The sequence below is a fragment of the Ictalurus furcatus genome, chromosome 6 (genome assembly GCF_023375685.1).
Source record: "Ictalurus furcatus strain D&B chromosome 6, Billie_1.0, whole genome shotgun sequence".
Classification (NCBI taxonomy): domain Eukaryota; kingdom Metazoa; phylum Chordata; class Actinopteri; order Siluriformes; family Ictaluridae; genus Ictalurus; species Ictalurus furcatus.
The window spans coordinates 30766346-30779743 of NC_071260.1; the positions used below are offsets into that span (position 1 = coordinate 30766346).

The 13398-nt window shown below is 41.0% G+C and overlaps 2 protein-coding genes across 3 annotated transcripts; both read right to left on the minus strand.

The window, feature by feature from the left end:
- Positions 1–17: 17 nt before the first annotated feature.
- On the minus strand, positions 18–3200 carry jagn1a (jagunal homolog 1a). Its single transcript, XM_053627923.1, has 2 exons — positions 2558–3200; positions 18–947 (listed from the first exon to the last, which is right to left on the minus strand). Exons 1-2 carry the CDS (start codon positions 2686–2688, stop codon positions 485–487), a joined length of 594 nt encoding a protein of 197 aa, XP_053483898.1. The 5' UTR covers positions 2689–3200; the 3' UTR covers positions 18–484.
- A 1646-nt stretch (positions 3201–4846) lies between these two features.
- On the minus strand, positions 4847–8312 carry col8a1a (collagen, type VIII, alpha 1a). 2 transcript variants are annotated; one of them, XM_053627925.1, is made up of 2 exons: positions 7809–8312; positions 4847–7696 (listed from the first exon to the last, which is right to left on the minus strand). In XM_053627925.1, exons 1-2 carry the CDS (start codon positions 8032–8034, stop codon positions 5769–5771), a joined length of 2154 nt encoding a protein of 717 aa, XP_053483900.1. In that variant the 5' UTR covers positions 8035–8312; the 3' UTR covers positions 4847–5768. The 2 variants fall into 2 exon arrangements, with proteins under 2 accessions (XP_053483900.1, XP_053483899.1); XM_053627924.1 differs by having other exon boundaries at positions 4847–7673; positions 7705–8312.
- Between the last annotated feature and the right edge of the window lie 5086 nt (positions 8313–13398).

Genomic DNA, 13398 nt, shown 5'->3' on the forward strand with positions numbered 1-13398 from the left:
CATTTCCAGGGTCATTAAAAGCAATGAACTTTAATTATGTTTAAATGTTAAATGATCTACATATACACACGATCTGATCGTATCAGTAGTTTGAAACACAATACAGTGACTATTTTAAACATTTTAATGCCAGAGCATTAAAAGACCAGTTAATTAAAAAGCAGTTAAAACGGTATAATAAAACAATGTGTGCCTATACAGTAGATAAATTACAGTACACACCTCAGCAGACTCTCAGAGGTCTTTCATGCGATAGAAACATCATTTGTAACGTCCTGTCAGATGTAAATCTGTCTACATATATTGTGATGGTAGCCACGGCATAAAGAATAAAGTGTAAATAAACAGAGCCCAGTTGCATGTATGTCCATTTGATCTGAGATGTGCATTTATTCCTTTTTGGATAATTCCATGCATGTTGAAAATAAACGGTGAGTCATGCACAACAGCATGACCTGTAACCAGTTCTTCATTAACTGCGTCTTTATTTTTTCTTTTTTTCCTGTGTGGAGTCAAACCAGGCATCCAGTAGCTTCTTGCTGTAGTAAATTTGCCCCGCATGCACCTGAATGGCGATCACCATCAGCAGGTACATCACTGACACCGCCGAGAAACCAAAGATAAATCGGTAAGCCTTGCCGTGTCGGTACAGCTGCTGTGCTACAGGGAACATCTCCATGGCACCGAAGATTAGCGGAGCCACAGAAAATAGGCCAGCGCTGATCATGGAGATAACCAGGTAGCTGATGTTGTTCCTGGGCATAGCCAAGCTAGATAGCAGCGAGGGCAGCAGGCTGAGGAGGTATGGGTACTCCCACTGATAGGGCATGGCCACCACATCATGGGAGTACAGCTTGAAATGGGCGATTGTCACCTGGGAGGCTATTAGTAACCATATTACGAGATGCACAATGGTCAGCTTCTTGATCTCAGACTTTAAGGAAGCACTGCAACACAGAGAGGTCAAGTTTGGATCAAATGAGAGGACAGATGGAAAAGAAAGGCTGGGTAATTTTCAATGCTAAGTTAATCAATAGAAACAACGGAACGCACAGAAAGGAGTTCATGTTCACTGTATTAAAGGTGTAATATCACAGGACGTATTGTACAGTGGTGCTTGAAAGTTTGTGAAGTCCAATATTACATATCTGTGAGGGGTAAAAGTATGTGAACGTCTAGGATTAGCAGTTTCATATGAAGGTGAAACTAGGGTCAGGTGTTTTCAATCAGTGGGATGATGATCAGGTGTGAGTGAGTGAGTGAGTGAGCGAGCGCCCTGTTTTATTTAAAGAACAGGGCTCTATCAGAGTCTGATCTTCACAACACGTGGTAGTGTATCATGGCACAAACAAAGGAGATTTCTGAGGACCTCAGAAAAAGAGTTGTTGATGCTTATCAGACTGGAAAAGGACACAAAACCATCTCTAAAGAGTTTGGATCCACAGTCCACACTCCACCAATCTACAGTCAGACAGATTGTGTAGAAATGGAGGAAATTCAAGACCGTTGTTCCCCTCCCCAGGAGTGGACACCAACAAAGATCACTCCAAGAGCAAGACGTGTAATAGTCCATGAGGTCACAAAGGAACCCTGGGTAGTTTCTAAGCGACTAAAGGCCTCTCTCACATTGGCTAATGTTAATGTTCATGAGTCCACCATCAGGAGAACACTGAACAACAATGGTGTGCATGGCAGGGCTGCAAGGGGATAACCACTGCTCTCCAAAAACAACATTGCTGCCCGTCTGCAGTTTGCTAAAGATCATATGGACAAGGCAGAAGGCTACTGGAACGATATTTTGTGGACGGATGAGACCAAAATTAAATTGTTGGTTTAAATGAGAAGGGATATATTTGGAGAAAAGAAAACACTGCATTCCAGCTTGAGAACCGTATCTCTTATGTGAAACATGGTGGTGGTAGTATCATGGTTTGGGCCTGTTTTGTTGCATCTGGGCCAGGACGACTTGCCATCATTGAACAACAATGAATTCTGAATTATACCAGTGAATTCATGTTCATGAACTGAATCTGAAGAGAATGTGAGTCCTGGAGCAAGACAACGAGCCTAAACACACAAGTTGTTCTACCAAAGAACGGCTAAAGAAGAATAAAATTAATGTTCTGGAATCCAATGTTCTGGAATGGCCGAATCAAAGTCCTGACCTTAATCCAACTTAATCCCACTTACCACAAACGTTTAGTTGCAGAAGGAGCTCACACCAGATACCGAACGCAAAGGTTCAAATACTTTTCTACTCACAGATATGTAATATTGGATCATTTTCCTCAATAAACAAATGACCGAGTATACTATTCTTGTCTCATTTGCTTAATCGTGTTCTCTCCATCATCTTTTAGGACTCGTGTGAAAATCTCATGATGTTTTAGGTCGTATTTGCGCAGAAATATAGAAAATTCACAAACTTTCAAGCCCCACTGTACATTTCCCTTTTAACACAGATTTTCTTAGATACTCAGACATCATTTAACACACTGTACCACACACTGACCGTACAGCGTTTCCTGGTTTGCTTAATTACTCTTTACCACATTACCTCATCTGATACTGAGGAGCCACTTTCTCTCGTTGCTTGAAGTCACTCCCATCAGTTCCAGCAGCTCTCGGGCCTGCACGTGATGTCATGACTGACTCCTGTCTGAGAAACACATTTAGCCATTTAGCCATGTACTGTCAGCCCTAACATTATCAAATACCTGATCGGTCTGCAGTGATATCCAATCGTGCGAAGATATGCACGAGCAGCGTAAAGTGCTTCACACTGGACAATATAAATGCAAGAAGTATACAAGAATAATGACTGTACAGGTAAATGGATTAAAAAAAAACAATCTAGCTATAAAAAGGAAGTCTATGCAACTATGTCGCGTATGGGGATGAGGGTATCTAACCTGAAGATTAAAGAACAGTACATTAGGCTATTTAATCCCAAAGAGATTTTATATGCCTAATGAATTGAAGATATCCCCAAAACACAAATATCACCTGCATCAACAAATCACCTGTCATCAATAAGGCCTAGATTGCTGGTTAAAGGCCTGCCTGAGATTTTAAATGACACTGCAGGTTCTCATCGGTCGTCTATAGGCTATGTACTTTCTTCTTCCACAGTGATTCAAAAGAGTTTATAATGAGACTCTTATTAATCTTATTCCAGATTACATCCGGATTGTATCTCAGCTATATAGAGAATAGCTCGCGCGCGCTTCAGCTGAGTGATAGCCTATGAGGCTTCACCTGCTGAGGTGTTTACACAGCTGTTCTCTCTTTCTCTGGGTTTTTGTTCTTTTATATATATATATATATATTTTTTTTTTTTTTTCTTTATTGAGCGCTCACATGAATAAAAAAAAGCGAATACAATACTTACTTTCGCCTGGTTGAAATGCTGGCGCAGACGCGAAAGAGGTTTTATTTAATAAGGGAAAAATCCGACAACGCGCTACACTATAGCTTTTCAGTCTGTGGCGGCGCATGCGCAGTACGACTCTCTCTCTCTCTCTCTCTCCGCCCTTAAAGTGATGCGTAGCAGCATCCGTGCATTATCATCAGCATCACCATCACCCTATAACGGGGTGATGGGATGGGTCTCATCTTCAGGCTTGCTGAAGAATAATTTGTCAATGTTGAACGACAAAATGAAAGCATATACATTGTTTCCATTTATTTATTTATTTGTTTGTTTATTTATTTATACGGTTATACAATTGTCGTGACTAGTATATTACACACGTTTATTATGCAAATACAGTATGTGGACTATACAATGTAGTACTCTAACAACATGACCATGAAGTTATTTCAAATCGCACCAAGACTTGGTTACTCTCAGTCTTAATCTTAATAAGCAGGGGACGAATATAAACTAGGAAATATAGGATGTTAGCTTGGTCTACTACTTGTACTGTGTTCATTCCAAATTCGAAAAATTAAAAAAAAAATAAAAATAAAAAAAAAAGTTGGGACGATGTGTAAAATTAACCCGTAAATTATTGTTTAATTATAAATTAAATGATAAACCCGTATGTGATTTACAATAGAACATTGAAAACATGGCAAAATAATTCTCTGCTCATCAGTAGCACCATCCATCCATCCATCCATCTATCCATCGCTTATCCTTTTCAGGGTCACGGGGAACCTGGAGCCTATCCCAGGGAGCATGGGGCACAAGGCGGGGTACACGCTGGACAGGGTGCCAGTCCATCGCAGGGCACAATCACATACACACTCACACACCCATTCATACACTACGGATACTTTGGACACGCCAATCAGCCTACCATGCATGTCTTTGGACTGGGGGAGGAAACCGGAGTACCCGGAGGAAACCCCCGCAGCACGGGGAGAACATGCAAACTCCACACACACAGGGTCACGGTGGGAATCGAACCACCGACCCTGGAGGTGTGAGGCGAACGTGTTAACCACTAAGCCTCATCAGTATCAATGAGGTGCTTAAAGATCCCACAAACATTGAGCAGGTGACTAAGTATATAATGATATAGATCTATTTATTTAATTCAAAGCCTGTTTATTTAGGCAATTTATTTCAGCAATTTATTTATTTAGTTCTCCCCTATGTCATGTTATGAATTACATGACATCATGAATGACATATGTATTATACTTTTCATTTATATTAATCAATTATATTTCATTTATATTTCATTTATATTCGTTTCATTTAAATATCATTTATATTCTATGTTCTTGTGCATGTGTGCAAGTGCAGCTCTTCAATGAAAACACACTTTGTAATGGATATAAATCCTTTATTTACAAAAAAGACAAAATTATTTTTAAAAAAGAAAACAGCTCAGACTTTGCTTCTTGTTGGCTTATGTGTCTTTTTTTTTTTAACAGTTATTTAAAGGGACAAAGTAAACAATTAAAACATTTTTTTCCCTCCAAGCCCTTTGAACTTTTAATCAATCAGTAATTAGCAAGCACAAATGAAAAAAAGCCTTTCGTAAAACATTTACGGTGAGAAAATTAAAATGACGCAAAGGAGAAGAATATTAAGAGAGATAGATGGAAGATGTTTTGATATGCTGTTTTAATGTGATATGCACTGAAATGTAATGGCATGTTAAATATGTGAGATCTGAATAAGGGCTTAAATTCCCAAATGTAACTTTAATTTTTAATAGTATTTACTCAGTGGTTATTCAATTAGAACTGGTGTGAAAAGGTTATGACTGTGCAAAAACATTACATTTAGATAAAAATATAGGGGTAAGGCATCTTTATGAAATGGTACTTTTTAAGAATACGTTCACTATACAGTACATTTCAGTAAATATTTAAATATGTCAGAACAATTATTTCATCATTTTAATATTTGTGAAAATAGCCTTGTCTTGTCATCTTTGGGCAGCTGCCACTTTGGTCATCCAACAGTACATATGACACATTGTCATAAAATAGGAAATACTCCCACGTGTCCCAAACACTCTAAAGCTCAGTACACAGATACACATATATTAGCACCATATTAGCTTGACTTCTTCTAGAAATCTCCAATTATAATATTTGAACTGAATGCAGTTGGTTGTTGCTAGAGTCTTTGTACAGGTAGTATAGTGTCTGCATATACACGATACTAGACATATGCGTGATCATTGGCAAGATGTCACATGAGGTTCTTTCATGTAACTCTGATGATTAAACCATGTAAATGTTTTTCATTTCATGCCTCTTATTTTTTCCTTTTGATTACTTCTTTCTCCTTCTTCTTTATTGATCTACATGGGATAGAGTAGGAAACCAGAGAAAGAAGAGTGGACATATTGCCCTGCATAGAGTCCAGATGCCTCGTCGGATGGTAATTGGATGTGAACAGTGTCTCCCGGCTGTAACGGAACCACAGCACTGCCAGATGCCTGGTCCAAAACGCCCTTCTTGTACTCATCATATGTATACATCACAGGTTCTCCATTTCGGTACAGACCCACCCACACATTGGAACCCTTGCAATGCACATGGTATGAGAAATAATAGATACCAGGAAGGTCACAGGTGAACACACCTGTCTGTGGGTTGTAGTTCTGTCGGCCATTATACAGTAGCTTGTCGAATATCACTGGTGTGCCAACTGGAGGGTAGGGTGTAGTCAGTTGTGCAGTAAAAGCAGGCATTTCAAGACCATTAGAACCCATTATATCGGCCCCACCTCCATATTTTCCTTTCATATACCCACTAGTCTTCACTCCATCCAGGGCTGGCCCCATCTCAGGCAGAACACCCATGAGGTCAGGGTTTAGGGCAGGTGGTCCAGGGGGTCCTGGAGGACCAGGAGGACCTTTTTGACCTGGCTGGCCTGGCAAACCACTTGGACCAGGAGGCCCAGGAGGACCAAAAGGGCCAGCAACACCAGGGCTTCCCTCACCTGGAGGACCAGCCTGGCCAGGAGCCCCAGCTTCTCCCTTAGGCCCAGGGGGTCCAGGTGGTCCAATTGGTCCCCCTGGTCCTGCAAACCCTGGAATGCCATTAGGTCCCTGAGGCCCTTTGGGACCAGGTGCACCCCCTTCTCCTTTAATACCAGGAGGGCCAGGAAGGCCAGGAGGGCCAGTAAGACCCTTCTCTCCTCCATCTCCTTTGGGACCGATGGGTCCTGGTGCTCCTCGTGGCCCAGGCTCACCATCCTCACCTGCTTGACCTGGTTGGCCTGCAATTCCTGGAGGTCCTGGCTCTCCTACAGGCCCATGTTCTCCCTTTGCTCCACCTTCACCTCCCTCTCCTTTAGGTCCTCGTTCACCAATACCACCAGGCAGTCCTACCGGTCCTGGAGGGCCAGGAGGACCACTGGGTCCTTGGGGTCCAATCATACCAGGTGGCCCTCCATATCCTTTGTCACCTTTTGGTCCTGGAGGACCAGGTGGTCCCCCCATTCCTTTGTCACCCTTTGGGCCAGGGTATCCTGGTTTTCCAAATCCAGGTAATCCAGCCTTCCCTGGCAAACCTGGTGGCCCTGGTAGTCCTTTATGACCTGGGACACCTGGTTGTCCTGGCAATCCACCCTCACCTGGTTTCCCAATGCCAGGCAGTCCTTGTGGTCCTTGTTTGCCCTCCAAGCCTGGTGGACCTTTTGGACCAAGTGGTCCAGGCGGTCCAGGTTGCCCTGGTTTACCTGGTGCTCCTGGCAAACCAGGTGTTCCAGGCTTGCCCACCCCTGGCAATCCTTTATGCCCAGGTGGACCTGGCGGCCCAGGTAGGCCTTTAGGACCTTGTGGCCCAGGATGTCCAATTCCCTTATCCCCTTTTGGACCAGGCAACCCCGGAAGACCAGGTAGACCTTTGTGCCCTGGTTCCCCTTTGGGTCCTGGCAGTCCTGGTCGCCCTTGGCCACCTGGCTTCCCAATTCCTGGCAAGCCCTGGGGTCCAGGGGGACCAGGTGGTCCTGGCATGCCTGGTAGTCCCTCTGCTCCACCAGGTCCCTGTTCACCTTGTTTTCCTGATGGTCCCATATCACCAGGCTTTCCTGGCATGCCTGGCATTCCTGGTTTACCAACACCAGGCAACCCTGGAGGGCCAGGAGAACCTGGATTTCCTGGAGAACCTGCCACACCATTTCCTTGAGGACCAGGAGGTCCTGGTGGTCCTTGTGGTCCTGGGGGTCCTTGTGGTCCAACTTCACCTTGAATACCCTGCTCACCTCTAGGCATGGTCTCACCTGTAAGCAGGGAAACATGGCAGTATTTGCTCAAAACATGAATCGCATATAATATAGTGATACAGTGAGATGTCATGCATATATAGTAATATGGGGATGATAAAGTGATCACCTTTTTTGTCCTTGCCTTTATTCATATGCATGGGAAAATGTGGCATTTCTTTCCTGTAATGTGGGTACTGCATATGAGGCATCTCTTTTCCTATACCTTTGTGAGGTATATGAGGTACAGGCTGGAGCTGCTGATGATGTGGTTTGTGCCCGTAATATGCTCCTCCAAAAACAGATGGTAATAATACCACTTGTACTAAAATCACCAGGAAAGGAACCACAGCCATGACCTGTGGATCAATCAATCAATCAATCAATCAATCAATCAATTGCATACAAAAGCATACATTAAAAAAAAAAACAATTCTTAATGATCAATCAACCAATTTTCTGGTCAAAGTGGAACTCAATCAAACAATCAATCAAACAATCAATCATTTAGTCAGTCATGAGCATAATCACTTACCATGAATTGTCATTTGTTTAGCCATAAATATATAGCGAATAAATATATATTTAATACATTACAGTACCTTTCATAAGTATTTGGCCTCTTGGTTGCATCTCTGACTAGCCCTCTATACCCAGTCATTGATTTTTGCTGGATGGCCTCTAATCATGTTTATGCCATATTCTTTCCATGTTTTAATAATGTATAAAATGATTCCAAATGTTCAACGTTTGGGATTGTTTTTTATTATAAGCAAACCATGACTTTTTCCATAACAGATTTGTTTTGATAGCACCTTCGTCCTTCATGACGCAATTTGTTTAGGTATGTCCTCAAAGAAACTCTGTGGCCTTCCAGAAACACATTTCTACTGAGATGGCAATTGGCTGTACTAGAACTAATTTAGGGGTTTCACAGCAACAGGGGTGAATACTTATGCAAACTTTTCTCTTTTGTATTTGTAAATAATTTTGCAAACTTTATAAATTTTTCCCTTGCTTCAGTATTATGGACTATTTTGGGTAGGTTGTGTAGATCTCAATTAAATACATTTCAGCTCCAAGTTTTAACACTGCAAAAAGTTCAAGGAGGGTGAATATTTATACTACTCACTCTATATACTAAATCTGGATGGTATGTTCAAAAAAGCACATATGAGTGTAATGGTCAGGTGTCCACAAACCTTTGGCCATATAGAGTATTTGTTGTGCTAGCACCACATCCTCCAACCTTCTCCCTTATCAGTCATAACATATTACAGTACAATTGTGGCCATCTAGTCTCATATGAAAGTGAGGTAAATCCCTGGATACAGTCTAGAGCAAGCAATAATAGGTCTAGGTCTGATCTAGGAACATTAAATAGTGATTTTCTACCCAATGTTGTCGTCCCACTAGCTAGTTCTCCACTATCATACAACATCTACCAATTGAGGAGGGTGAAGGCTAGCACCTGCTTCCTCTGAGACACATGAACCTGGAGAACATGAAATGCTGCTCATGCTGCGTCACAGGGCAGCTGAACACACTCTGAGGAAAGCACTACAGTTCAAAGATACACATGATTGTTTCATGTTGCTTGGATTTACAGAGAACATGGCCAATTTTGCTCTCTTGGATTCTCAGCCCTGATACTCAAGCAAACGGTTTTTTCTTGCCGATGTTTTGGCCTCCATACATGCAGTAAGTAAAACTAAATCTGCACAGAAAGATAAATAGGGTTATCGTGTATATCTGCAAGATGTTCAGTGCATGAGCTGATGAACGTGGAATGTTGTCTTTTTTCTCCAGCCAAAGCTTTCATCTCAAAGTCAACTTTGTGTAGGAATTATTTACAGGGCATTTTGGGGTATTTGTGTTTGGTGATAAACTCCGTCCCAATTGTGTGTTATTTCCTCATTTCCTCTCATCCTTGTCCCTGCGAGAACTGGAACAAGACTGTGAAATATGCAACATTCTCTGAATTGGTGTGTGTGTGTGTGTGTGTGTGTGTGTGTGTGTGTATCTTTGCATGAATGGGATGCCAGAAAGAGAAACGTGGGCCACTTTTGGCTCACACCAGTTAAAAACGTGTGTGTGTGTGTGTGTGTGTGTGTGTGTGCCTCCACATGAATATGATGAGCATTGTAAAATAATATTATGGGAATTAGGGAGAACCTGGGAGCAGCTTGTACCATGTGACTGAATCGGTATGGTAGAGAAGTTTGTGCGTGCTTGTGCATTTCCTGCTGGTTTGTGAGCTGCAGATGCTTTAATTTGTAGTATAATGGACAAGGGCATTAAGAAAATCACTAACAAATGATGTCTGCCGTTCCTAAAAAAAAAACAAACCCAGAACTTTTCTCCAATCTGTCCAGGATACAACAGCAGCTACAGATCTCTCCTCTCCTCGCTTGTCTTCCTCACTGTTCTGTTGAAGTTGTGTTTTTTTCTCTCTCTATGTATCGAACTATTTGGACTTTCTTCAAACTTTTTGACAGCTTTCTGGCCATGAGCTATAGTTTTGCACTAAGTCAGACTATAGGTTTCTCTTCAGATTACTTTCATGTAGGTCTGTCAGAGGCTGGAAAATAAAAGGCTGAAATCAATGAATTAGTATTTCGGAGGAACAGCAGAGAACTTTAACCTTTCTCAGGCAGTTGGTGATTTTCACACGGACATGCCATGGGGACTCCCAGTCTCTGGTTCTTTAAGATGAAGCTGTAACGTCTATAGTCCGGGTACAGTTCTTGGAATATGTGATTTGTACATGAGTTTTAAACGTATATTCAGGGCTAATGTTCAGGGCTATTCATTTGCTGAATTTATTCCAAGGCCATAGTTTCACCTTCCAATCTAAATCCAAGTGAAGGGTATTTTTTTCTAAAGTTTCACAGATGTGACTGTTAAAAAAAACATAGAGTTAGATTGCTGTCTGCTCCGGTTTCCTTATTTCCACAATCTATTGCGCTATCGACATGGGCCAGGCTGTTTCGGAGCATAAAGCCTGAAAACCACCAGGGGGCACTGTAAGAATGCATGAGATTTTTTTTATTTTTTGGAGAAATAAAACATATATGAATGTGTATATTTTATAATAATATCTTTGAGCGATAAGGGACGGTGATCCTGTAGTTGCTCTGCGACTTGAGATGTATGATTGGGGTGGTGAATGTGAGGGCATGAAGCTGGAGGTCACTTAGGGGCCAGAGGTTCAGAAACAGCCCTGTGTGTGAATTAGGAAGTAGGCACATGTCATGAACAACATTCAGGAAAAGATAAACCCACCATATCATGTTATTTAGATGCTAGGTTGTGTGATGGGTGCAGTCTAGCCTTACAAACATAATTAGACATTTGTCTGAGAGTTTGTCAGCTACCTTGTTAGTGTAAACAGAAACAGATGTACAATGGCTTCAGAATAATTTCGTTCTAATCTGATATGAAGTTTAAGAAACAGTTCTACAACATATACAGAGATTTAACATCAAACTGAACAACAAATGCCCAGTTTGCTCCTATGTTCTTGATGTTCTTAGTCTTCTAAGAAAAATCAAGACTATGAAAGGTTGATAGGATGATTGTAGGGTAATTCATCCATTTGGAAGTGAGTAAAAAGTCTTAAGTGTTATAAACTCAAGTGCAGTCACTTACAGGGCATGTAAAGATTGTTAAAAAAGGTGCGGGGGGGGGGGGGGAGGTGAATATTTCTTTTTATTCTTCAAAGCTCTGTTGAATTTCATGAATACTATGAGCTATAGCAATACATACAACATATATATTGTGTAGTGATGAGATAGATAAGCCTACTGCATACATTATGACCAACAGTCATGTCCTACTGTGAACAACACACATATCTGTAAACATATCTGAACCATCTGAGCTGCATTCTCACACATACGGTCTTGCATTTCCATGTCTGTTGGTTCTACTAGGAAGTGCTGTTAGTTAACGTATGCATTATGGGATTAGATTATAAATGAGGGACTGAAATAATCATAATTATAACATCCACGAATAACATCATTTTTCAGGCTAGAACGGAAAAAAGCGAGAGAATAAACCGATAACATAATGGACTGCGAGCTATTCAATAACAGGCCATTACTTTCTCTAGCCGGTTTTTCTTTCTGCTCAGACACAAGTTTATTTGCTCTGAAACGCAACATTATTTTTTCATAAATATACACATTATCAGATTTAATCTGAGGAGCACTTTTCTCAGCACACGTTTCTGTCGACCGGGTATGTTTAAAATCTATCTTAGTAACGTGGTAGGGTTTGGGAATGCTGTTGATGGGCAAAATCAGAGAAAATCTGAACCATACATTTAACCACAACAAAGACAGACAAAACACTCTCTCTCTCTCTCTCTCTCTCTCTCTCTCTCTCTCTTCAATTCAATTCAATTCAATTTTTCATTTGTATAGCGCATTTAACAGTAGACATTGTGTCAAAGCAGCTTTACAGAAACATATAAACACAGGATAGAGATTTTAAGTGTGTGAGTTTATCCCTATTGTGCGAGCCGGTGGTGACGGTGGTGAGGAAAAACTCCCTAAGATGATGTGAGGAAGAAACCTTGAGAGGAACCGGACTCAGAAAGGAACCCGTCCTCATCTGGGGAACGACGGATAGTGTGAAAGTAAAAGAAAGTTCAGTATGGTTCTCTCTCTCTCTCTCTCTCTCTCTCTCTCTCTCACACACACACACACACACTTAGACACACATGCCACACCCATTCCAATTACACATTTGCAACGCAAATCTGAAAGCGAGAAAGTTGTCCAATCAAGCCCTCGCAACACTACAGGTGAGGAGACGGTGTAGAATTTGACAAGACCATGAGAACATATTCAAAGCAAATATGTTACTAATATCATTCAGTTACAAATGACAACAAATGCATCAGATATTTTAAAAGAAAGCTGGCACTGTATACTAACACACACCTGACCAACACTGTGACAAAGCCAGCCTGAACGCTTGGGAAATTTGTACAAATTCAAATGAACGATTTGGTTAGTTTCCGTCCATGTCACGTGCGTGAAGTTTTTCAGAAAGCCTTAACCTTTGTATTTTTCAACATATCTCAAGTCATATAGTGAAGTGAGTTGAATATTCACTACTAGAAAGAGTTACATTACAATAAAGAATGTGTGTAATCAATGATATAGTGAAGCTTTCTGTGAGTTCATTTGGCATTTTTGGAAGGAGTCTCCAGTGTCGGTGTAATAATCATAGGTAAAGCTGTATCGTTAAGTTCTCCATCATAGGTGCAAGTCTTCATGGGGTTTCTCGGTAACGAGCTGCATTTTTTTTCGTCTTAATCGCTTCAAGAAAAGGACAAAAATGAGGGAATGTCTGTTTATAGCCGATATAACGAAGTGATAACAGGAACTGAATCGTTTCACAGATGTTCCACAACATTAAATATACTGTAAATGGACAAAAAAAAAAAAACCCCGATGATGTTGCTTCTTAATGAATAAATAATGACAATCGTTGGCAGATTGCTTTGATATAAGAAGAATAAAACACTTTGGGACATGCCATTATTGGAAAATGATCAACTTTGGGATGGTAAAGGCCCTCACATCACACGACCCATTGTTGATTATTTTCCAAAAAAGGCTTTTTTTTAAAATTTTATTTTAAGTAATAAAAACTAGTCAGGGTATTTTAGTATCTAAAGCTCTATGTCATAATTAATGGAATCC